A 27,200-nucleotide genomic window follows, 5' to 3' on the forward strand; every position below is an offset into this window, starting at 1 on the left:
GCGAGCGAGAGCGCGAGCGAAAGAGAGCGCGAGCGAAAGAGAGCGCGAGCGAAAGAGAGCGCGAGCGAAAGAGAGCGCGAGCGAAAGAGAGCGCGAGCGAGGGAAAGAGCGAGCGAGGGAAAGAGCGAGCGAGGGAAAGAGCGAGCGAGGGAAAGAGCGAGCGAGGGAAAGAGCGAGCGAGGGAGAGAGCGCGAGCGAGAGAAAGAGAACGTGAGCAAGAGAGCGAGAGACCGAGAGGGAGAAAAAGAGAGCGAGGGAGAGAAAGAGAGCAAGTCAGAGAGAAAGAGTGTGAAAGAGAGAGAAAGAAAGAGAAAGAGAGTGAGAGAGAGAGAGCGCAGTACAAAAGTCAAGAGACAGAGAATGAGAGCAGGAGGGATTGGGTTGAAGACTTGCGATGAGAGAGACAGGAGGATGAGACAGTGAGCGACCTGGGAAAGGGGGAATAGGGAGGTTACAAGCATGATCCAAAACGGAGAAAGTGACAGAAGTAATGAAGTAGTAGTTGTGAGAGAAGCAGGCTTGACCACCATATGGCAACCGCTGACAGGCAGACAGATACTGTTAGAAGGCTGTGATTTCATGCATGGAGACAGCTAGGCAGCCGACCTGCTGTTTACATTGTCATTCTCACCAACACACAGCCAGCCGGAATTCTCAACTCCCACTTACGTGTGTGACATAGACGTGAACGACAAGGTCTTTTATGTTCAGAATAACTAAGCCGACAGATTTCCCGCCAAACCAGTCACCATGGTGCAACTAAAAGACAGGACCGTGTGTTAGTTCTCCATCAGAGCACCACTGATCTGTAAAAAAATCTGTGCATTATCACCGTGGCAATGCAGTTGGATAGAAGCCTGCTGAGACCTTGCTCCCAGAGTATCTACAGTACTGGCTGCATCTCAGAAGTGCCAAACATTGCTTGCAGTCCCACCAAACAATTTCTTGGGCAGATTATATGTTACAAATACTTTGCTCTGTACAGAATAGACACAGTCTTTCATTTTCCTTTCCCTGTTAATTTTCTCTCCATTAGCCCCTAATGGAAACCCATCTCAGTGGAGCATGCTGACCAAATGCTGGTTGTAGAGTCTGGGAAGGTTTATTAAATTTCTGCACAGGTGCTGCTAGCCCCACTGAGCATACCCAGAACATTCTGCTTTTAGTTTAGATTTCCAGCATCTACAGTGTTTTACACCTGTCGGCCTTTTGAGCAATTGGAGGGATCTCAAATCATTGCAAAATATTGCCCAAAAATATAAACATCACTGGACAGAGATGTGGAACGTGACCTCATCCTCTCTCCAGTTCAGTTAGTTACAGGCATCCTATCCCTATCTAGGCCAAATTCAGCAATGAACAAAGAAAACATTAGAGATCCTCTTGAATGTACGTGTTTGTGACTTGCTCCCTTAACCAGCCGAGTCATTGGGAAACTTCATAACACAACCTGCACCAGATAAATGGAAGCACTACCAACAAGCAAGATCCCATTGATTAGGAGTTCAAGATTGATTTGATTCTTGCCCAAAACGTAACCACTGTACCTTGTAAGGGTAACCGTTCAGGGAGTAGCGGTAGAGGAAGGAGTCAGTTATTATGTATCTGGCGAAGACACAGAGTCCACTTCCTATAGCTCCACTGAAAGACAGTCAATGAAACACATTCTAAATACTGGTCAATAATCAGACACACCCACTCTCATCAGCTTTAATGTTCATTTCAAAATTCAGTTGTTCTCACTCATGACAAACAAAAAGCACAAAAACAGGAATCACCATTTAGTCCAAATACAGCATGCCCCCCCCACGTACATCACAGTGCTTAATGTCAAGGACATCACACACAGTCTGCAGCCTGACACTCTGATTGCAGTCAGAGGTGCCAACTGGTCAGAAAAGACCAAATTAACTCTGCAAATGTGTTTTTTTTTTGAACTCCAAGGTTCAGGAGGAGCTGGAGTGCCCCATGCACATCCCTAAGGGCTTGGAAGGAGTCCATGGATGTAATCTTATTGTCAGTTGCCTACAGACCTCCCCATCCCATCCCACAGACTGCCATGTACCCTACCCACGGACTCAATGCATCATCTTGTCAGAGAATTCCCACCTTTATGCCTCATTTAATTAAATGAGACACTGCCACCAAGATCAACCGAGTATCCATGCCCCCTCAATTCTCTGGGTGAACTATCTACTTTGAGGCTCCCAAACACCCAACACTGCTCTCACCACTTTTAAAAATATTACACTCCTAAACCAGTATCATACACCAGCAATCCCAGCCTCTGTTCCACCATTCACAAACAAGATAGCCATGGAGTACATCAAAATGGAGACCTCTGATATGAGGCACCAATTGGAGTAAGTGCAACTTATTGGTGAACTTTATCCACTCGGTCAGACATTGCTACGTTTCTGCTCTGTGCCCAATTCTCCTGTTGACAGAGAAGTTCTGTTTATCTCCACCATCCTTTGTTGGCATGATATCAAGCAGAACCGACTGGAAATGTACAGCAGTCCCAGTATCCACCACTGCCCTTCCTACAATATAACCCATTCCGAGAGAATGACAGTAAAGCCCTGAATGCTTTGACTTTTAAAAAAATAAATCACGGCCTGTTCAGATTCATACTGATCCACCCCCTCGTGTTCTTGTGTGCAGTGTATAATTTCGTTTGCAGTTCTGTCTAGCAGTGCCTTTCAAAAGGCAGAAGATGCCTTGATCGGCGATTCTCTTTGGAACAGACATAATTGCATACCTTCTAAAATACACTGAATAAGGGTGGGTACTTGTCAATTTGCTTCTCAAGAAGTGATAATCCTGTTCACTCCACACCTGCAAAACAAAATAACATCCAGCTTCTATTTCTACTCTTTTGCTTTTGAGATGTCAGCTCCATTTAAGTCTTGGAAGACTTGCATTTATATAGCGCCTTTTGCATTCACTGTACCTTCCAAAGTTTAATTCCTGCAGCAAAAGTTGGAAATGCAGCAGCTCTTCTGTTTACAGCAAACACCATAACATGATAACCAATCAGAAAATCTGATATCCGTTGATGGGTAAATTTTGGGTAGGGCACGAAGGAGAACTCCTCTGCTTGCCTTTAAAATAATCCAATGAAATTGTTATTTCCATTCGAGGAGGCCACCATACAAAGTCTCACTCGAAAGAGGAAAGCTCTGACTGTGTAGTGCTCTCTTTATACTGCAACACAGCGTCAGATATGATTATGTGCTCAAGTGATTGCGACAGAATTTCTGCCCTCGAGGTGAAAGTGCTACCACAGTGCCATGGCTGACAACTATCTTACCGACAGGGCAGAAGGATTAGCTTTTTACAATTTCAGCGCATTATCTATTAATGCAGTTTACATGAAAAATAGTATTGCATGGCTGAACGTGTCAATTATTGGGTAGATTGCTCAACTAAAATTCAACCTCGTGAGATTAAGTGATGACAAGGAGTGAATTTTCATTGTACTCCAACCAATACCTCTCTCACAACCCCACCCATAAAATTGGCTATTCATTTCATTATTATTTGTGGGGTGTTGTGATGCACAAACTAATGTTCAAGTGATTTAAGTTTCTGAACTCAAAACTAAGCAATTCTGTTTGAAGTGACTTGAGACATTTCTGAGACACGTGGTCAAACTGTATTTATATAGCATTTTGAGAGTTTCCTGTCCTGTATTTTTATAATCCCCACCTTCAGTCATTTGGTTCATGTCTGTTACCGACTGGAAGCAAATTCAGAGCACATTCCCAGCTGCTCCCACTGGTGTAGTGACTGTTACAAAGTATTCAGGAATATCCTGCAGGCTTCCAATGGAATTTAAATTCAATTAATTAAATCGTTCTGGAATCAAGAGAAAGTATTAGAAATGGTGATCATAACTGAATTTCTGTGAAAACCCATCTGCTTCAGTAATGATGTTATGTGCAGAAGGCCTGCATGTGACTTCAGTTCCACAACAATGAAGTTGATTTGTAACTGTCCTATGAAAGGGTACAGTAAACCTCTCTATTGTATTAGAGTTGGTGATTCACCACCCCTTTCTCAAGGACAATTAGGACTGGACAATAAATCACAGCCTTGCTAGCAAGCTCTGCATTCCATGAATAAACGAAAACTAAAACTGGGCACACACCTGCCTATTTCACTCAATGCAACCAGGAGTTAAGTGGTCTCTGGATTTTGCATCATGGAATATGAGAGGCACATAAATATGCTTTGCCATCAGAAACTCAGCTGAGCGTCAGGGTTAACATACATTGCTACAATACAATAAGAAATCCTACACTAGTGCTACTCCAAGAGTGTGACCTCGGATCACATTTATTAATTTAGGTTTATTCGTGCAACTTCATGGAAGTTTGATACTCATCCATTAAAACGGATCACTCTTTAACATTTTTCTCCTCAGCCAGTCAGTCACTGTGTTATGATGACCTCACCCGCTGCTCCCCACCCCATGGTGCCCTAGCAATGAATCTGAGAGGGGCATTTAGTCTGTTAATTTACGGTTTCTCTCCTTGTCTTTCACATTGACACATGCCCATAACAGACTCCAAAAGCCTGACATAAAACTGGAAGGACAAAGCTGACTGCAGAACTGCTGTAAAACAATGAGGGCGGCCTGACAGGCAAGACTAAACCCACCTCTTGCAGCAGGACGACATCATACCTCTCCTGACTCAGTAACAGAGCAATCATTTCATAACGCTCCCTGCAGCATTTGCTAAGGTAACGGATCCCCCTGGAAAAGACAGAAAGCAGATTGTCATCAGTCACTTTTACACCAAATATATACACTGTAGCACTGCCTGCAGTTTTACAACATGGAGATGGAAAGATGAAATGAAGAAACTACAGTTATTGCCTGGCCTCCTGAGGGAGGGGAACTGAATGGAGCAGACTTACTTGGGATTGCCAGTCTCCAAAAAGAGAAAGGTGAAGACTCATTAACATCACTGTTTATGTCAAAACCATTTCGATTAAATGATTAGCTCTAACATCCCGTTCTTTTTATTACTCATTTAAGGTAGCAGTGGTAAGGTAAGGTGGCAAGAAATAAAATGACTGGAGGCATGCGGGAGAGCAGTGCACCAAATGTTTCCGAATTTGGATGGCAGAGGCTGATTATTTAGATTATAACATCTCGGAATGGTTTATTCACCTGTTGGTGGAAAGTCATTCCAAGAGGAAACAAAATCTTCAGTAAAGATTTTTTGTTGAATTAAATCATTTTCTAACTCAGGTGTGAAGTAAAGAATAGTATTTTGTATAGAGGCAGCTGAACTCAGATTTCAGCCATCCTTTAGGACTTTACTGATCAATCTTGTTGGTACATAGCTTGGGATACACTACACAGTACAGAAAATCAATTGCCTCGGCCTGAAATTCTATAATGTCCTCCCTAAACCACTCCAAGTTTTTAACTCTTGCTCCTTCTGATGATGGAGCATCAATCTGAAATGTTAACTCTGTATCCCTCTGTACAGTGGGTGAGGATTCCAGCACTCCCCCATTTTTATTTCAGATTTCTAGCATCTCCAGTAATTTTTCTTTCACACTGATTTTTTTTTTGTCATAAAATGTTCTACAAATACACATGTTATTGCGAGAGTGTGGGATTTCATATATTTGCAAAACAAACTCACATAAGGGTTCATACCTCCATTACTTGCTGTAGCAATACACTAAATGTGGATCCAGTCGTCAGAACTGAAGGATCATGGGACTCGAAATTTTAACTCTGCTTTCTCCCCATAGACACTGTTAGAACTGCTGTTTCCCCAGCAATTTCTGCTTTCATTTCAGAACCTCAGCATCAACAGTTCTTTGTTTCATTTCAGTATCTGACTTATAACTGCCCCTGAGGTAGCATAACAAGCTCCTTGGTTTCAACAGTTGTTACAGCATACTATGGGTGTACTTACACCACACTGACGGTTGTCTCAGCTCCCCTCTTTGCAACTGGATCCTCAGCATCTTGACCACTATCAGTGAAGACAGACAAATGCACCTTCTCCACAACAGCCCTCAACAGTGGGGGGGGGGGGGGGGGGGGGGGGGGATCTCCCAAGGATGCATTCTCAGCCCCTGTACACCCACGACAACATAGCTAAATTCTAAATGAATGCCACCTACAAGTTTGCTGATGACACCACCGTGGTAGGACAGATATCAAACAATGATGAGTGAGAATACAGAATGGAGATAAGGGGTTTGCTGACATGGTGCAATGATAATAATCTCACTCTCAATGTCAGCAAAACAAAAAAAACTGATCACTGACATCAGGAAGAAAGGAGGAGGTCACGCCTCTAACTACATCAACACAGCGGAGGTGGAGAGGGTGGAAAGCGTCAAGTTTCTAGGAGTGACAATAACCAACAATCTGCCCTGGTCTTCCCAAATGGATGCAACAGCGAAGAAGGCACAACAGCGCCTCTTCCTTGGGTGGTTTAGGAAATTCAGCATGCCCACAAAGACCCTCACCAAGTTTGACAGATACGTACTATCCGAATGCATAATGGCCTGATACAGCAACTGCTCTGCCCAGGAGCATAAGTATTACAGCTCAGACCATCACGGAAGCCAACCTCCCATCCATCATGGAAGCCAGTTACACTTCTCGTTGCCATAGAAAGGCTGCTAACATCAAAGACCACCCCACCCCGGTAATGCTCTTTTCCAACCTCTCCCATCAGGCACTTGAACATGCATACCAACAGATTCGAGAATAGCTTCTTCCCTGCCATTACTAGGCTAATAAGTGGACTCTCTAACTTCAAATAATATTGATCCTGCTTTGTGCATCTCTGTGCAGTGTAACGTGTATGCCCCACTCTGGTTAAGCGCGCTATGATGTCTATGTGCTTGTTTGCTACAATCTACTTGTACAGCTCGCAAAACAAAGCTTTTCACTGTACTTAGGTACACGTGACTACAATAAATCAAATCAAATTCAATGCAGTAGCTCAATGCCACTTCCTCAAGGCCAATTTGGGATAGAATTATACACTGGCGGTTTTTAAAAAAATTCATTCACACAATGAGGGCATCAATGGCTAGTCAGCATTTATAGCCCTTACCGAGTTACCCTGAGGGCAGTTAACCACATCGCTTTGGTCTGCAGTCATGTAAGCCAGACCAGATAAAGCTGACAGTTTCCTTCCCTAAAGGCTCTGAGTGACATTAATTTTGAATTATTTACCTGTGGCTTTATCTAATTAGATGTAATATATAGGCATTTGGATTAAGTACAGAACCTGGTGCACTTTCTAGGAGAAAGTGAGGACTGCAGATCCTGGAGATCGAATCGAAAAGTGTGGCGCTGGAAAAGCACAGTCAGTCAGGCAGCATCTAAGCAGCAGGAGAATCAATGCTTCTGGCATAAGCCCTCCATCAGGAATGAGGCTTGTGGGTCAAGGGACTGAGTGATAAATGGGAGGGGGCTGGGGATGGGGGAAAGGGAGCTGAGAATATGATAGGTGGGTAAAGTTGGGGTGAAAGTGATAGGTCGGAGAGGAGGGAGTGGATAGATAGGAAGGAAGATGGATATGTTGGACTGCTCGAGAGGGTGGTGCCGACTTGGAAGGTTGCGACTGGGATCAGGTGGGTGAGGGGGGGGTTAATGGGGAAACTGGTGAAATTTACATTGATCCCAGGTGGTTGGAGGGCCCCAAAGTGGAAGATGAGGTGATCTTCCTCCAGGTGTCAGGTGGTTACAGTTTGGCGATGGAGGTGTCCCAGGACCTGCACGCCCTTGCTGGAGTGGGGGGGGGGAGTTGTTGAAGTGTTTGGTCACAGGGCGGTGGGGTTGGTTGGTGCAGTGTCCCAGAGATGTTCTCTGAAATGATCCGCAAGTTGGCGTCCTGTCACCCCAACGTAAAGGAGACAACATCGGGAGCAACATGTCCCAGTGCTAACCTTCCAACTCGGCACCACCCTCTCGAACAGTCCTACCTGTCTATCTTCCTTCCCACCTATCTGTTCCATCCTCCTATCACTTTCACACCCCCACCTTCACCTAGCTATCACATTCCCAGATACCTTCCCATCAGCCCACCCCCTCCCATTAATCTCAGCCCCTTTGGCCTAAAGCCTCATTCCTGATGAAAAGCTTATGCCTGAAATGTCGATTCTCCTGCTCCTCAGATGCTGCCTGACCAGCTGTGCTTTTCCAGTGCCACTCTTCGACTCTGGTCCACTTCCTGTCAAGCTGGGTCTAAAAGATAGGTAAATTAGGAAATGCTGCCTACATTTTAAAAATTTAACTTCTGTGATGACTCCAGGAGTAGTTGGGCTTGATCTCTAGGCCCCTGACCCAGTGAGATGTGACAACTGCTTTTATCTTACGCTTGCCGTGTTGCTTTTTGTCTATCCCTGCTTGTTTGCAATGTTTGTCGAGTGCTCACCATTATCAGAAGGATGTTGCTAATACAGAAAAGTATGCTGTTGCAATTCTCTAATCCAACCTTCAATTACATAGGCACAGAAACCAGGAAAACCCAGTAATGTTTGATTGTGTAAGAGGCATTGCAACATTTGGACACACAGGATTGGCAGAAAAATGAATGCAGAATCAGCAATATTGCGGATTGAAACTAAGCTTTCTTGATTACAGAGAACTAGTAGAGGACTGATAGAGTTGTCAGAGCTGAAAATGTTTTGCTGGAAAAGCGCAGATCAGGCAGCATCCAAGGAGCAGGAGAGTCATGCCCGAAACGTCGATTATCCTGCTCCTTGGATGCTGCCTGACCTGCTGCGCTTTTCCAGCAACACATTTTCAGCTCTGATCTCCAGCATCTGCAATCCTCACTTTCTCCTGATAGAGGTGTCAGTCCGTATCTGGAAGCAGCCCCATGGTGTCGAGACCTGTGGACTGTATGAGCATTGCTAAAGGTTCTGTCTAAACTAATGACATCAATCAAGAGAATGCAGCATGCAGTTGCGAAGGGCTTTTCGTGTTCCATGTTTCCAAGCAGCGAAATTTTCCTGCAGTATGTGTATTCAGCTCTGTTCTATGAGTGGAACCAGAGAAAGGAATGCCAGTGATGTCAACACTAAGGACCACTTCCACCTCCTGAATGCATGGTCAGGGATGCGGTTCTACGATTGGGCTCATCAGCCACCAAGGCCCACAGAACCTACCCAGTGACAGGGAATTCATTAGATGGACAATCGTAGTCATTACTGAGTGACTGCTGACGACAAAGAAAGAATAGAAACATACAAACTGATTAGTGAGTGCATCTCTATTCTTATAAATCAGCAGCTACTGCATTCAGCAGGGCAGAATGGCATTAGTGAGTGAAGAAAGTAAGAAGTCAAACCAGGTACCTGCTCATGATTGCCAATTTGCCACCTTGCAATTATATAGCCTGTCAACACTTATTGCCTGGACCAAGAGGCAGTGAAAGGGAATAGCAAACTGACACTGCAGAATTCCAGTTGTGTAGGGATCAGGTGACACCCTGATGTTCAATGTAATTAAATACATCTCGGAACACAGTTGGTTCTCATATAGCCACTTCTGTTGAGCAGTTGCTCATTGACAGTGTAAAAGTCTTACTGAATTATAGAATCCCAAAAGGGTGAAAGCAGGCCATTCTGCCCATCGAGTCCACAACAACCCTCTGAAGAACATCTCACACAAACCCATCTCCCTATCCTATCCCTGTAACCCCGTATTTCCCATGGCTAACACACCTAGCCTGCACATCCCTGGACACTATGGGCAATTTAGCATGGCCAATCCACCTAACTTGCACATCTTTGGACTGGGGGAGGAAAGCCACGCAGACACAGGGAGAACATGCAAACTCCACGCAGTCACCCAAGGGTGGAATCAAACCTGCGCCCTGGTGCTGAGACACAGCAGTGCTAACCATTGAGCCACCATGCTGCCTAAATCACAAGATCATTAGCACAGTTACCCAATAAAATCAGGATTACCAAACAGCCCCTCAGTTACATCAATTGTGAATGCATCACTCTGAATTGTCATGGTAATGTAAGAGTTTCATGAAATCACTGAAATTATTTAGGATTACTTTGGATATTATATATTGCTCTTTGTCAAATGCTGCAGAATGTTTAAATCTTGGCCCTAAGTTCAGAAAAGACAATGAAATGAGAGTTTATTCCAAAAATCTTCCAAAAGTTAAACCCATAAGCCTGATTGCTAGCAAACTCAGGAAAAACAACATTTATTCTGTTAACTCATGAGATAGTGGGCATCACTGACAAGACGAGCAATTATTGACCATCCTTATATTTGCTCAGGAAACAGTGCTGAACCACTTTTGCCTATGTGCTGCAGTTACACTCACAGTGCTGTTAGGAAGGAAGTCCAGGATCTTGACCCAGTGACAGTGAAGGAAGAGTGACATGGTTGCATAATTTAGGATAAGGTGTGGCTTAAAGGGGAACTTGCAGGGAGTGATGTTTCCATAGTCTGCTGCCCTTGTTCTGGCAGATAATTGAGATGTGGATTTGGGACCTGACACTGGGCAAGGTTTGATGAATGACTTCAGTGCACTTGTGGATGGGACACACTGCTGTCACTGTACACCTGCGGTGGAGGGAGTGGTGGCTTCAGGTGGTAGACAGGACGTCTTGCAAGTGGGTGCTTTGTCCTGGATAATATTAAGCTTCCTGAGTGTTACTGGAGGCGCACACATCCAGGTGAGTGACAGTATTCTACCACACTAGCAGAGGAACTATGAGAGATAATAGTGAAGGAGAATATTCATCTCCATTTAAAGGCAAGGTTTGATCAGGGATAGTTAGCATGGGTTCATCAGAGGGAGGTGATACCTAATGAATCTGGTGGAATTTTTCAAGGACATGACTAAGTGTTTAGGTATGGATAGGGTAGCTGATATAATTTATATGGATTTGAGGAAAGCCGTTGACAAAGTCCCACATGTGAAACTGATAAAGAAGGTAAAACCTCATGGGATCCAGTGTAACTAGATCCAAAATTGGTCGAGTGACAGGAGATAGAGGTCTGCTGTAGAGATTTGCATGACTCAGGCCTGGTGTGCAGTGCTGCAGCACAGGAATCAGCGCAGTGACCCTAACTGATTGTGATATTCATAAATAATGCAGCGGAGAATGTGGGAAGGATTAATAAGTTTGACACAAAGATTGGTCAGGTGGTTGACAGGAGGAAGAAGGTGCTAGATTACAGTAGAAGAGAAATAGATTAGTCAGATCAATAGCAGATGGAATTTAAACCTCAAATGTAAGGTCATGCACTTTGGAAGGAGGAACGAGATAAAGAACATTCAAATGAATGGCAAGACTCTAAAAGCTCAGGAGGAACAGAGGGTGCTTATCCAGAGATCCTTGAAGGTGACAGGACAGGTTAATAAACTAGTTAAAAAGGCCATTAGGACATTTACCTTTATCAGTCATGGCATAGATTATAAGATCATGGAGGTCATATTGGTACTGTTCAAAACTATAGAAGGATGTGATTGCAATGGTGCAGGTGCAAAGGAGGTTCACAAGGATGCTGCCTGGAATGAAACATTTCAGCTATGAAGCAACGCTGGATAAGCCTGGGTTGTTTTCTTTGGAGAATTGAAGATTATGGGGGGGATGGAGTTGAATAAGGTTATGAGAGGTATGGGCAGACAGGACAGAAAAAAACTGCTGTCCCGAGTTGAAGGATCAATAAGAAGAGGGAGTAATTTTAAAGTGAAAGGCTTTGAGGGGATTTGAAGACAAGCTTTTTCACCGAGGGGGTTGTGGAGTTCTGGAATGCACTGCTTTGGGAGGGTAGTTGAGGCTGGAAACCTCGCAACCTCAAAGTGCTCATCCAAGTTTTTTTTTAAATGTCATAAAATTCAAGGCTATGGGCCTAGTGCTAGGAGGTGGGACTAGTATAAGATTGTAGTATATCTTCGATGGTACAGACTGGATGGGCCAAATGGCCACTTCTGTACAGTATGATTCTATGACACACTCCTGATTTAGATAATTGAAGGCTTTGAGGAGCCAGGAGGTGAGTTATTCAATGCAGGATTCCCAGCATCTAAACTGCTCTTGTAGCCAATTGTGTTTATGTTTCCACCCAATTATGCTTCAGGTCAACAGTGGCTTAGGATGGTGATGGTAAGGTATTCTGTAATAGTACAGAATTGACATTGAATATCAAAGATGAGATGGTTCGGTCCTCTCTTGTCTTGACACTTGTGTACATTTAACTTGCCAAAGTTTGAGTGTTGTCCACGTTTGGTGCATCAGGCACAGACTAATTTGATAATGGATGATTTATGAATGGAACTGATCATTGTGCAATCATGAGGAAACATCACCACTTTTGACCTTGTGTTGGAAGGAAGGTCTTTGATGGAGCAGCTGAAGACTGTAGGGGTATCCATCTTGCTGGGGAACACTTACAGTGATGTCCTGGGACTGAGATGATTGGCCTCTAACAACCACAGCTATCTTTTTTCATGCTAATTATGGTTCCAACCAGTGAAGAGTTACTGTTGCCTGTTCCTTCCTTCTGTTTCCCCACTTTGGTTCCTTGCTGTTAAAGGAAGTTGCTGTCACCTCACTTCTGGAATGCAGTTCTTTACTCCATGGTTGGACCAAGGATCTAATAAAGTTTGGATAGGTTATGGTAGACCCCAATGAGCACTAATGATGTGGTACAACTAGATCATAGCTGATTTGATAATCTTCAACTCCACTTTTCTGCAAAACCCTTGGTTCCTTATTATTAAAAATCTTTCTACCTGGCCTTGCATACACTTAATGACTCAGTCTTGACAGCCTTCTGCTGTAAAGGTTCCAAAGATTCACTACGCTCAGAAACTGCCCCCTCACTTAAACTGTCTGTATCTCTCTCTCAACTCTGTGCATCATTCCCACCACTTGTCTTCCCACCGACATTTGTGTCATCTGAAAACTGAGCAATAGTTCCACTTTCCTCAGTGAAAACCCCACATAGAGCCCATTAAATTCTCTTAACACCCTCAGCATTTCTCCCAAGTGGTGTTCAATGTGGGGAATATTAAGGAAAGGCAGTAGTAAGCAATTAGCACAAAACTTTTGTGCTCACCACTGACCTAATACCATGCATTTTCATAAGGTGCTCAATGGTGAGGACTCAAAAGATCACTCCCTATTAATTGCCTACCACTTGCACCCACCTCTGGTCAGTCAGTGCTGCCAGTTTGATAACTCACAGATAGTGATGGAGTTGGCCGTAAGGTTGGTACTTGAGAATAACATCATTAAGGTTGTTTGCTTGACTCGTCTGTGGGATTGCAAATTTGGCACAAAAGCTCAGATGCTCATGTGCTAGGCTTTGCAAGATCAGCTGGGCTGGGTTATCAGCTTAGTCATTCTGAATTCAGTGGTTGATACTGGCTGTTCTGTTTTAATCTTGCTTTCAGCGGTTTGGTACAAATGAGCGACTAACTACTGCTGCAAAGGGCAGTTAAAAGTCAACCACAATCCTGTGTTTCTGGAATCACACCAGGAATGGACAACCGATTCCGTTCTCTTAAAGGCAGGCTTTTACAACAATCTGATGATGTCAAAGTTACTATTCCTGATACGAGCTTTTAATCCTTTCAATCACTTCACTTAATTAGCCAGCTACAATGGTGGGATTTGAATTCATCGCTACAAATCATTAACTGAGGCCAATGGCTTAGGAACTCAGTAACATAACCACTGTGTTACTATTCCTCAGAGAGTGGTTGGAATGTGAAACTCGCTGCCAGAAAGAGTACTTGCAGCAAGTAGCAGATGCATTGAAAGGGAAGCTGAATGGACACCTGTGGGAAAAGGGAACAGAATGATATGCTAACGGGATCAGATGAGGAGATGCAGGAAATCTTGAGCTAAGTGACCTGTTTTCTGTAGATTCTATGTAACTGTATTGTCTTGCCATGGCTTAAAAAGCTTTTACATAAGGTTGGTAGTTTGGAAAGAATATAAAGTGATTGAAGATGATAGGTTTCCGTATAGACTTTCCAACTCTGCTATTCCACTGGGAATATGTGAACCTCAAATACGCAGCAGTGCAGGCTTCAAAGCTGCTAACCCCAAGGAAGATGCAGCAGGGAAAACAAAGAAAAATAAAATAGTTTTAACCGGCCTGCTGTTAACTGCGACTCTGGAAAGGATACATAGAAACCTTTCTCACAGGAATGATTCTGGTATGGCTTTGTCACCCATCATAATTACAAACCCCCCTAAGAATGATGATCCAGGTATACACAAGATGGCCAGTTACTGGAAAGCTGCTGGATCCTGTGGAACTGTAGCCCAGTAAGTAACAAATGAAGGAGTGACAAATCTAATTCTAAATTAGAATTGCAGATCCAACCAACTCAAATCACTAAATAATGCAAAAGAATGGTGCAATAAATTTAACATATGGGGCTAAAAAGGTCCTCTTGTGGCAATTAGTAAGTTTACCCAATTAGAATTAAAGAACACAGGAGAGGTCAAATGGGCTTTCAGCGTCTGTGTGAGATCTTCAAAACAAGTATCTACTCAAATCTCACTCACCTACTCTTTCCCCATAGCACTGCAACGTTTTCACCTTCATGCACTGAATCAATTCTTTATTTGGAATCTTATCAAATCTGTTGCAGTGCAGTCCAGACCATAACACGCTGAGAAACAAAAAAAAGGTCATCTTTACTCTGCATCTTTTGCATATTATCTAAAGGTTTCCAAAACACCTGCTCGTATATAATGTTGTGGGAAGACAGGAACTGCCTGAATAAACCGAACAACGGAGCTGAAACAAAGATGAGGTAGAGCTCACATTGCACTGAAACACCATGTGCAATCTGAATGTAGATCTGGTGGTGTAATAACCAGAAGGAAAGGCTCAAGACTTACCAGCAATTGAGTGTGAATACCCTGAACCTTACAGCAGATGCCTCAGACATGGCGACAGGTTCACAAGGCCAAACTCCACAGCTAGTACAGGGGAAAAAGAAAAGAACCTTTAGGTTTCTGCAGCATAAGGCTTCTGTCAATTTGATACAGCGTCTGAGATTGAACAAACCAAAGACAGTTTACCGCCAAGTAGCACACACTGAAAGTGAATCGAGTGCAAATGAATTAAAAAAGTGTTCAAAGAGAATAAAGACATTTGCACAAAATTTACAATATCCTCTATGCATTTAAATCTGATTTTATTTCTTTTCCAACATCTGGAGTTGAAAAGGTGGGATTAGAGGGATCTCGACCATGCCAAGGAGTTAGAAATCACCTCAGTGCAATGTCCTGTCACTTCTGTTTGTTTGAATTGCCCAGGAGATTTCTATCTCCTCCTGGTTAAACCCCTTACATGTCACATCAAGGCCTACCCTGTAATCCACATCCACCTCTCCAATCTAATGCCCCAAGCCATCCTGAGAGACCCCTTGCTCCAGGTTATCTGCAGCCTCCATCCTGCCTCACTACAGGGAATCAGTGGTGCACATTAATTAACTGGCAGCCATCCTCCCTCCACTATTTTTCTGGCCTGTTCAAATGGCCAATACTGCTGACATTGAAGGAGCTCTCATACCCAGGGCACTCAACAGTTAAAAATTCTATAAAGGCACAAAGACTCCACGACGTCAGGTTTAGAAATTCCCATTCAAGGGAGATTAGTCTTAAAAACAAAACCTCCATCACCCAGGATGCGTCCCTCAAACCAGAGAATCTTTAACCAGTGGTATGCAAGTACAAAGCAGATTAATACTTACATTTAGACTGTGCCTTGTGTCACTAAGTCTCAAAGAGGTTCTCAGGATGAATTAACATTGCAGCAATTGATGGGATGTAAGCAAAACATGAAACTGGACATAAACCAAGAGTACAGCTAACAATTCGGACGAATTCCAAAATGCTTGCACAACCAGGAGCTCTGATCCTGCCTGTTCTGTTTAGGATCATGTGACACTGCAGTGAGATTTCCCTTCCCATTTACACACAGTGATTCCTCAGCAGAATCACACCACAGAAGCGGACACATTTCAGTTCAGTCGCAGCCAAGGGCCAGTCAGCTGCCTCTGACTTCAGTATTGATCACACCCAGTCACAGAACCTCAAGTGCAAATGGAAAGGAATTTTAAAAAGTCCTACTTAAAAAGCCGGGCACTAATTGATAATCAAGCTTTTTATTTATAAAAAAAAATCAGCACAACAGAAGGATTTTCCAAAGATCTTTTTGCAAAGATTTAACCTTGAATAAAACATAAGGCCAGCATCAAATATCACAGTGAGTGGTCGCATGGTCCTCACAGCCCATTGTTAGTGAGAGGGAGTCCAGAGTACTCACAATGGAAATTCCATCAGTGACTGTGCTCTGATCACACTCATAGATCCCTTCACATACTGCTAGCCTTAACGGTAGCTGATTTCCAAGCCAGAAACTCATGGTGTCCTGCCCTAGAGCAGGATTTCAGCATTTATTCAGGCTAACACTGCATCAGATTAGGTGTGGCAATGTACTCCCAATGAAACATTAAACCAACTGTCAAGATGGATGTAAGGGATCCCACTTCATACAATGCAGAGGAGGTTACTTGGTCCAATGTACCTGCTCATCAAAATAGAGAGATTGACAGCACAGAAAAAGGCCCTTTTGGCCTATTATGTTCACATCAGTCAAAAAACAACCCCCAACCAATCAAATTCCATTTCTCAGCACTCAGCACACTATGTCTTGGCATCACAGGTGCTCCACTCCCCTGCTCTTACCCCCATTGTTCTGTATTTTCAGCAACTCTCTTGAAAATCACTACACAATCAGCCACTATTTCAAATATTACAATTCAGATCACAACAACTCGCTGCATAAAGAAGCTTTCCTTCTCTTATCCTTCCTTCCCAGGGCACGCCCGAGGTCTGAAAACTGGGTGAAATCACTGTAGTAAAGTGGTCGAATTGATTGTTGGGCCAGTTACTCTCAGCGGCCAGGGGACTGAAGGATGGAGCAATCCAGTGTGTTCGAAGGCAATGAAATAACGCTGAACAACATATCATGTTAAACATTATGATGGGATGCGTCACAGAGAGAATTTTCCTTTCTGCATATAGCAATCTGAATCCTCTGATTACTAACTCACCTGCAGGTACAAAAAACACTATGCTTATTGTATTCCAATCTTCACATTTGAACAGTTCAGTTAAAACATAGACCTTGAAAGATCAGCACATTCTGGAGTCTGAGCCAATGATCCTCTTTCAAATCATACATCAAGACCAGAAGGCTATGGGGCCATTTGCTGTTTTGTGGCAACTTGCTGTGTATAAAGTGGCTGTCATGTTTGTTACACTGTATTAATTGCAGTTTGAATATTCCTGTCCCTGTAGTACTTGATGTAGCTATTACTGATGAAGCTGTGAAAACATTTTAGAATAGAAGGGCCTGAGCAGCTGATCTATAAATTCAAATTCTTTCTATCAGCTCTTCATTATGCATGCCCTGACTAAATGTGGAAAAACAAGTAACATTCAGCCACATGTAATAACCATCTCCCTTAATCCCTTAGTATCCCTTACAATTAATCCCTTAGAATTCAATGATGTGACCATTGCAATAACCCCACCATCCACATGCTGGGGTTGTCAGTGGCCAGAAACTGAACTGGATGAGCCATATAAATGCTGTGGTTACAAAGGAAAGTCAGAGGTTAGGTGTTCTACAGCAAGTAACTCAACACCTGTTTCTCCAATGCCTGCCTATCTACAAGACTCAAGACATTCATCTGGATGAGCGCAGCTCAACAAGACTCAAGGAATTCAAAGTTAAGAATCAAAGAACACCAGGTTTAATTGGAAGCACTAGCTTTCGGAGCGCTGCTCCTTCATCAGTTGGTTGTGGAGTCCAAATCAAGAAATTCAACACCATTCAGGGCAAAGCAGCCCACTTAATTGGTACTCCACCTACAACTGCCATCAGCACCAATCCACTATGGCAGTAGTGTGTCTCATCAACAATATACACTGCAGAAACTCACCAAGTGCCCTTCCAAATCCATGATCTCCACCACATAGAAGCACAACAGCAGATATTTTGGATGCCACCCCACAAATACTCTCCAAACCACCCATCATCATGTCTCTGAAATACATTGTTATTCTTTCACCATTGTTGGGTCAAAAGTCCTGCCTGGGATTTATCCTCCCTGACAGCATTGAGTGTACCTACACCACACAGACTGCAATGATTCAAAAAGGCAGTCCACCAGCGCCTCCTGCAGGGCAATTAAGGACAGGCAACAATTGCTGGCTTAGCAAGCAACACCCACACCCCGAGTATGAATAAAGCAGAAACTTCCTTTAACTCCCTTCGCAGGTTAAATTTTGACAGCAGGCTACACCGAAATCTATTCCCTCAAATTCAGAAGATTAAGGGGTGATCGAATTAAGGCTTTTAAGTTGATCAAATGTTTTGATCGACAGAAATCCATTGTTTCGTCTAGTGGGATGGATCTGGAGTAATGGACATCACCAATTTAGAGCAGCAACTCGGGGACAAATGTCAGGAAATTCTTCTACATTCAAAGGATATGGATATCTGGAACCCTCTCCCAGCTGTTGAAGCTGAGGGGTCAAACAAAAGTTCCAAAACTGACATTGATATTTGGGAGGCAGCTGTATTAAGGAAATTGGAACAATGGAAGTAAAATATACATCAGCCATGATGGAAATTTAACTGCAGAACAAGCTCAAGGCCTTAAAAGGCTTCTTCCTATTTTCAACAAACACATCTCTCAAATCTTATGTGGACACAGATCCTAGGACAGGGCTTCACAAAGTGGAGGGGCCCCAAGCTCTGAGGCAATGTTTGTCATGGAGCTGTGACTAAGTTACAACAGCTATTCTCTCACTCTTATAGCAGCATCCCCCTCCTCATCTCCACTATCAATTCACATGGAGAGGGGTCACAACAAACTTCAAATTTTGACATGTTTCACGGGGAGGAAATACATTGACAAACATCTGAAAAACTCACAGATTGATAAATGCTGTGTGCGCTGTGGCTAGAGCCACTAATGGACAGTACATTGTTTAATCATAATTATAGTCTAATCTAAAACTTTGCCAGTTGTACCAACTACTGCAAGTTGATGAGCAGGAAGCCTGTTAAATATTTACTCTCAATCTTGCACAAACAGTATGGGTGTAACCAGCATTACCAGTTTAATAGACGAGACACTGTGATAGTAACAAGATAAGCAAATCTAAGCCATAATAAATGTTCACATCTTACCAGTAACAGTTAAACAAAGTAAATGTGTACATTTAATAAGCAAGAGTGACATTGAGGGGTGCACTTTGATGAATATACCATAATAAAAATTCCATGACAAACTGCATAAATAAATTTCTCTGATTTCCTCTCTCCGTTGAGCTTTGAACTGGGTGTTGCTATTACAGTACAGCACTTGCATAGCAGTGACCCACTTGTACAACCTCGCAGCCAAGAGACAGTCATTTGGTCAAGATCAATCGGCTGTCCACAGACATAACTCACTGCTGGTATCAGCTCCCTCCTGACAGCCAAAGTCATCAGCAGCAACCGTTCCCAAATCTGAGGTTATGCTTCCCTAACCTCTCTTCTTTCCCATTCTTAGAAGGTGCTGGGTTTCACAGGTTTTCAATTCAGCAGGCATCACTGACATCACCAGGACAACATCCAATGCACAGTCATCATGTCAATACACGGGCAGCAGTCTGGATTGTATGCTCAGCAGGACAGAGACAAGCACTCCTTACTCGCAGGAACAAATGCTGACAATGATTTCCCTTGTCATGATGCTCATTTGGATCTGGCACCAAGTTTTCCTGGGTCCTGGACTAGGAGCTCTTCAAAGCTTATACCCAAGTGTCTAAATTGCAACTTAGTTCAAAAAAAGAATATAAATAAAACATATGAATTAGGAGCAGGAGCAAGCTACTTGGTGTTTCTATTTCAACATTCAGTAAAGTCAGGAGTTACACAACACTAGAATATTGTCCAATAGGTTTAATTGAAATCACAAGCTTTCCGAGTGCTACTCCTTTATTAGGTGAAGTCACTTCACCTGATGGAGCAGCGTTCCAAAAGCTTGTGATTTCAAATAAACAAATTAGACTACAAGCTGGTGGCGTAAGACTTCTGACTTTGTCCACCCCAGAACAACACTGGCACCTCCACAACATTCAATAGGATCATGGGCGGTCTGATAACTCCACATTCCCATCCATCCCCAATAGTCTTTCACCCCTTGCTCATCAGGAATCTATTCACTCAAGCCTCAAAAATATTCAAAGACTCTGCCTCCATCACCTTTTGAGCAAAGTGTGTGGATTCATAACCCACTGAGAAAATGGTTCTCCTTATCTCAGTCTTAAATGGGCAACAGCTTCTTTTGAAACAGTGAACCCTATTTCTAGCTTCTCCCATAAGTGGAAACATCCTTTCCATATCCAACCTGTTACAACTCTTCAAGATTTGTAAATTTCAATCAAGCCACCTCTTGCCCTCTAAAGACCAGCAGCTACAAGTCCAGCTTGTCCAACCTGCCCATTTCAGGCATGAGCCTGGGAAACTTTCTCTGTACTGTCTCCAGCACAGCAAATCCTTCCTTAAATAAAGAGGCCAAAACTGGACACAACACTCCAGATGTGGTCTCATGCTTTCATGTGATGTTCATACATATAATTCACTGTTGGCATTAATTTTCACCTTTAATAAGGAATTATCAACAACAGCAACTACTCACAATATTGAAGTTTTTTATCCGTAATCTCCCACCACATCCCTTCAAAGGCATTGATTCCTGTCATTATTCAAGATATAACCTGAATAACTGAATGTAATCTCTTGCTATTTGGATAATATGCTTCTTCTTTCTGCCAAAATAGATAAATCCACATTTCCTCACATTACACTCCTTTCAGCTGATCTGTACCTACTCACTTAACCTGTCAATGATATATCCCTTTGTAGCCTCCTTATGCTCTCCACATAATTTACTTTCCACAGGAAAGCATGTAATCTCTTTTAGAATCGTTTAGTTTACAGACATTGCCCTGCCAAACGCAACCTTACCTCATGTCTTACAGTAGTCTATTCATTCCAAACATATACGGTATATTAACAGTAACGAAGAGCCTGAAACTCTTTCACACTGGACTGTATGCTCTATTGTTATTGGCCTAAACAATGACCTTGCTGGAAACAGTCTTCTGATGCCCATAGAGTCAGTCTCACCCCTGATCTGACGAATGCTTTGGTTCAAAGGTTTGTCTTATCAGCAACTCTGAGAACACGGCAGGAAAAGGCAAGTGGTTTGAGAATATGATTTAAATTAATTCCGTCCACAGTTTTGTCTATTTTTAAAATATATTCTTACACAGTCTGCCCCACAAATTTAATTTGCAAAAGATCACAAAAGTAAAATGTGTGTTTTATCTAGTGCCTTCCATGACCTTGGGCTGTCCTGAAACATTTTAAAAGGAACTAAATAATTTTACGGTCTGGAGATTGTTGTTATGCAAGAAACCTTGCACACAATGTTCTCCAACAGAACTAAGATAACAAGCAGATTATCTGCTCTTTAACGATGGTAATTGAAGGAGTAATATGGGTTCATGTGTGGAGAAAAGTTTATGTACTTTCCTTTGAATAGAGCATTTGAAAAAGCATATGATCTGACATACTGTCCCTCTGACAGTGCAACAATGACTCACTACTGTGCTGCAAAGTCATCTTAAATAGTGTGTACAAATCTAGATTGGGGCTTGAACTCTCAATCTGGTGACTTCAGAGACAAAGGTTCAATCATCTAAGCCATGGGCGGCACGGTGGCCCAGTGGTTAGCACTGCTGCCTCACAGCGCCTGTAGACCCGGGTTCAATTCCCGCCTCAGGCGACTGACTGTGTGGAGTTTGCACATTCTCCCCGTGTCTGCGTGGGTTTCCTCCGGGGTGCTCCGGTTTCCTCCCACAGTCCAAAGATGTGCGGGTCAGGTGAATTGGCCATGCTAAATTGCCCGTAGTGTTAGGTTAAAGGGGTAAATGTAGGGGTATGGGTGGGTTGCGCTTCGGCAGGTCGGTGTGGACTTGTTGGGCCGAAGGGCCTGTTTCCACACTGTAAGTAATCTAAGTAATCTAATCTAATTTAATCCATGTCTGCCACCTAGTCAGAGAAAGCCAGTGAGACACCCAGGAGAAAGGATAGAGAATGGAGCTCATTTTCAACAGCACCTCCTGACTGTACAGCTGGAAGGACAGAAGCATAAAATAGGAGGAGGCTGTTGGGACCTTCAGGTCTCATCTGCCATTCAATATAATCACTGCATTCAGCACACTGGTCCCACTTTCTCCCCCTACACTTGATCCCTTGAGCTCCAAGAACTATATCTATCTCTTTCTTGAAAACATTAAATGTTTTGGTCTCAATCACTTTGAGGCAGAGAATTCCACAGGCTCTCCACTCTCAGGTTTAAGACATCTCATCGCAGTCCTAAATGGTCTACCCCCACATCGTTAATCTGTGACATCTGGCTCTTTTCTTTTAAACTTAAATTCTCAGACTGTGAGCCTCATTCACTGGACCAGAATTTTCCCTAACTGCCCACAGTTAAAAGTCAACCATGTCACTATGGGTTTGGAGTCATATGTAGGCCAGACTGAGGATGGCAGATTTCCTTCCCTGAAGGAACAGTTAATTACAAATTTTTATTGAATTCAAATTCCATGGAAGGATTTGTACCTGGGTCCCCTGATTACAACATGGGTTTCTGGAGTTTAGACCAGTGTCAGTACCACTAGGCGATTGTTCCCCTCTGGTCATCAGGAACATCATTTCTGCGATTACCCTGTCTAGCCCTGTTAAAGTTTTACATGTTTCTATGACAGTTCCCCTCACTTTTCTAAACACCAATGAATATAGTCCAAATTGTTCCAGCCCAACTTTATACATCAGGTCTGCCATCCCAGGAATAAGCCTGGTAAACTTTTTGCTGATAAGGAAACCAAAACTGCACACAACTCCAGGTGTGGTCTCACCAAGACTCTGTACAATTGCAGCAAGGCATCCCTGCTCCTGTACTCGAACCCCCTCAACAAACCACTCTTCACCACCTGCTGTACCTACATGCTTACTTTTGGCAACTGGCATATAAGGACATCAGTGTCTCATTGGGCCTTCTCCTTTCTGGATTAGAGGTGGCGGAAAAGCACAGCAGTTCAGACAGCATCCGAGCAGCAGGAAAATTGACGTTTCAGGCAAAAGCCTTTCATCAGGAATACAGGCAGAGTGCCTGAAGGGTGGAGAGATAAATGAGAGGAGGGTGAGGGTGGGGAGAAAGTACCAGAGTACAATAGGTGAGTGGGGGTGGGGATGAAGGTGATAGGTCAGAGAGGAGGGTGGAGTGGATAGGTGGAAAAGAAGATAGGCAGGTAGGACAGGTCATGAGGGCAGTGCTGAGCTGGAAGTTTGGAACTTGGGGGGGGGGGGGGGGGGGGGGGGGGGGGGGGTTGGAAGGGAAAATAAGGAAACTGGTGAAGTCCATATTGATGCCCTGGGGTTGAAGTGTTCCAAGGCGGAAGATGAGGCGTTCTTCCTCCAGGCGTCGGGTGGTGAGGGAGCAGTGGTGAAGGAGGCCCAAGACCTGCATGTCCTCAGCAGAGTGGAGTGGGGTTGAAATGTTGGGCCACGGGGCTGATTGGTGCAGGTGTCCCAGAGATGTTCCCTAAAGCACTCTGCTAGTAGGCGTCCAGTCTCCCCAATGTAGAGGAGACTGCATCGGGAGCAACGGATATAATAAATGATATTGGTGGATGTGCAGGTAAAACTTTGATGGATGTGGAAGGCTCCTTTAGGGCCTTGGATAGAGGTGAGGGAGGAGGTGTGGGTGCATATTTTGCAATTCCTGCGGTGGCAGGGGAAGGTGCCAGGATGGGAGGGTGGGTTGTAGGGGGGGGCGTGGACCTGACCAGGTAGTTACGGAGGGAACAGTCTTTGCGGAAGGCAGAAAGGGGTGGGGAGGGAAATATATCCCGGGTGGTGGGGTCCATTTGGAGGTGGCAGAAATGGCGTCGGATGATTTGGTTTATGCAAAGGTTGGTAGGGTGGAAGATGAGCACCAGGGGCGTTCTGTCCTTGTTACGGTTGGAGTGGTGGGGTCTGAGGGCGGAGGTGCGAGATGTGGACAAGATGTGTTGGAGGGCATCTTTAACCATGTGGGAAGGAAAATTGCGGTCTCTAAAGGAGGAGGCCATCTGGTGTATTCTGTGGTGGAACTGGTCCTCCTGGGGGCAGATACAGCGGAGGCATTGGGAATATGGGATGGACCTTTCCTGTGCCAATCTATCACCATTCAGATAACAATTTGCCTCCCTGTTTTTGCTAAAGTGGATAGCCCTCAACTTGTCTAAATCATAACAAAGTACCTCTGCATCCTCCTCACAGTTCACCCTCCCACCCAGCTTTGAATCACTTAATTAACACTATCGACTATTCGTTACACAAAGTCCAGAAATACAACAAGAATAAATTGGTTGTTTTTTATAATTTGTGAAATTAATGAACTATTCAGCTATTCTCGATTATACCAAACCTCCTTAATCCACCTTGGTTCTCCATTAGAGACCATTGCAGCAGCTCTACTTTTGCAGACAGTGAGAAAGTTCTTCCTAATCAGAGCACATCACAGATGCAATCACAAAGTCTATGACAGCTCCTTGCACATTGGCCTGTTTTATTTGACTCTACATCACTGGGTCAACACTGGCGAGATGCCCTAAAATTTCATGCACAACCGCCCTTTTTCGGTTGAGGCGGTTAAAGCCATAATCCAAAAGGATTTCAACAAACCTCCTTGCTACCCATGTGAATCGGAGTGACACCCTGCAGCTCTAACCATCCAACTACAAAGCTATAGTATACCCAAGGCAGAAGGCTGTAAACAAGGAATAATCCTGATCCAAAAAGGTTTAGTTCAATGACTTTTCATTCAATAGATCAAGGCCCAGTGCTGCATTAAAGTGATGAGGGGATCAGGAGCACAGCATGGATAGCAAACTGACTTAGGATGTGCATATATACTGGAAAATCAGGCCTTTTTAAAAAATATAAGGCACCTATTCAAAAATGATATTCACATCTGTAATGGAAATAGTCAATGGCGCACTGCAACACTTCTAACAGGAGTCAGAACATTCACAATGTGATAGGTGTACATGGACAATGAATGTAGGTGCAGAAAGTTGTAAGAAAACAAAAGCTGACAGAAAATAACACTGATGAAAGATTTTCATTACAGACAAGATTAAAAAAAGCTGGATTTTGGACAGTAATGCAGTAAAACTGTCCCAGTGTTTGCAATCATTACTTATCTGAAAATGACAGCAACTTCTGCAGCCAGAATATGCAGAGTTAAAATCCAGAGTGATTCTCTCCCTCTGCACAAGGTGCACTATTGAAATCCCTTCCAGACTGTAGGTAAGTCAAACCCATCAAATTTAAGAGAACTCACACTCATCTCACTGAGAAAGCTCTTGAAAACGTAGTAATCTCTCAATCATTGCTTAACAGGATCCCATCTCAAAAAAACTAATTATATATTTGTAGAATGTCAGATTACTTCACTTTGCTTTTAAACATTATCTATCTTCATTTGTTTCAAAGTTATGACATTTCAACATGTCTTAAAGCCATGTGCATAAACCAGTCATTAGTTCATGCTTTAAGACTTAATTCAAAGCATTAAAAAGTTGTGCATTTTGCTTTCCAGTTGCTACCTGTGAGAATGCTTCAATTATACTGGCTTCTTAGCCTAAACAGTTAGTGAAACTATGCCTGATTGTGGTTAAATGTTCCAACCTACTCCTCTTTGACATAACATTTTTCTTTTCAGCTGCTTGAAGTCTTGGTTTAATATCACATTCAAAGAATGGGGCATCTGACAGTCCAGCACTCCTTCACTGAGGCATGGATCTTGTGCTCAGGAGCAAGACTTGCACATAAAAGCTTCCAACTCTTTGCTTATGAATATGGTATCAAAAGAAAAGGCTGACACATTAGATTTCTCTCTCCTAGAACATCTGCACGTCCACAGGGACAAGTCAACTTTTCTCATAATGAAAAGCCCCCTGCACCGTTTAGACAGCAAACTCAGGAAAGCTTTTGACCGTGAAAGATGTCAGGTAACTCAATCTTGCTACCAATGGCAATGGATAATCACTTTGCAACAGTTAAGAGTGAATGGAATTTTGGAAGAGTTTTAGCTCTTAAGCCCACAGCACCAAGGGCAATCAGCCCTTCTAATGCTAGCTTCAGTCCAACAATGGCACAGACCAGACTTAAACATGATAGCATCTAATCTATATGGCACAGCGCTGGCCATTAGACTCAACTCTTCTGGTGCAGCCTTGAAAACATGCTCACAACTTCATGTCCAGACTGTAAGCAGAGTGCTGTTCATCAACCACTCTGTTTTGTAATCAACAATTGCACATGGTAGCAGTATCACTGGTTTAAGCCACGGCCATTCTGCAGCCAACCTTCCCCGATTGGGGCCTGAGTACAAACCCTTTGTGCACTTGTGGAAAAACGCAAACAATGCTGCGCATTATCAGGGAGTGCTCCTTTTACAAACAATTCAGAAAGTGAGGCTACTATCGTTGACTTCAAGAATGTGTATTCACTAAACAAAATAAACAAAAGGAACAAAAGAAAAAAGAGCAGTTTTAAAGAACTCTGCACAGCTACTGATATAAAAAAATGATAAGAAAGAAACCAAAACAAAGGCTGGATGTGATAGAATAAACCATAAAACAATGCAAAGTTCAAACACTTTGTAGGTGATCGTGAGAAAGGCTGGAAGAAGCCAGTTTTAGACGCACTTGTAATACAAGTTGTCTTTCCATGCTGCACATCTGCAGTTCACAACAGCACCTGATTGGACGCAAACTGTCACTGCAAACACTATCTTCACAATCACAAAAATGCACTGTAAAACAGCAGCTATCTGGAGATCGCAGCTCAACACAACACACTTTTCAAGGAGAACTTAGTGATACCTCTATCCAGATAACAGATGCCAACAATGCTGTCCTCACCTGCTGCCCCTTAGTTTGAGGTATTTTGCCAAAGTGGGGAGATGGGGTGAGGGTGTGGGGGGAGATGGGGTTGGGGGGAGAGGGGGTGGGGG

The 27,200-nt window shown here is 43.3% G+C and overlaps 1 protein-coding gene across 7 annotated transcripts in view; it reads right to left on the bottom strand.

Moving 5' to 3' along the window:
* Nucleotides 1-21,195, bottom strand: part of LOC122562944 (sphingomyelin phosphodiesterase 2-like) — a 50,189-nt gene extending 28,994 nt beyond the window's left edge. For 4 of the 7 annotated variants that reach the window (XR_015750957.1, XR_015750958.1, XR_015750959.1 and 1 more), the window contains exons 1-6: nucleotides 21,092-21,195; nucleotides 14,896-14,976; nucleotides 4,666-4,762; nucleotides 2,762-2,838; nucleotides 1,548-1,641; nucleotides 670-759 (exon numbers count right to left, since the gene is read on the bottom strand). Coding sequence is in view for 4 of the 7 variants with exons in the window: in XM_087973683.1 (XP_087829809.1) it covers nucleotides 670-759; nucleotides 1,548-1,641; nucleotides 2,762-2,838; nucleotides 4,666-4,762; nucleotides 14,896-14,976; nucleotides 21,092-21,096 (444 nt within the window). In the remaining 3 variants the exon portion in view is untranslated. Of the gene's footprint in view, nucleotides 1-669; nucleotides 760-1,547; nucleotides 1,642-2,761; nucleotides 2,839-2,953; nucleotides 3,171-4,665; nucleotides 4,763-14,895; nucleotides 14,977-15,752; nucleotides 15,905-21,091 lie in introns of those variants that run through there. The other 3 variants (XM_087973684.1, XM_087973686.1, XM_087973685.1) reach the window with 3 other exon arrangements.
* Between the last annotated feature and the right edge of the window lie 6,005 nt (nucleotides 21,196-27,200).

This window comes from Chiloscyllium plagiosum, unplaced genomic scaffold (assembly GCF_037043375.1).
Source record: "Chiloscyllium plagiosum isolate Xiang-an unplaced genomic scaffold, Cpla_swu_hap1 HiC_scaffold_26, whole genome shotgun sequence".
NCBI lineage: Eukaryota > Metazoa > Chordata > Chondrichthyes > Orectolobiformes > Hemiscylliidae > Chiloscyllium > Chiloscyllium plagiosum.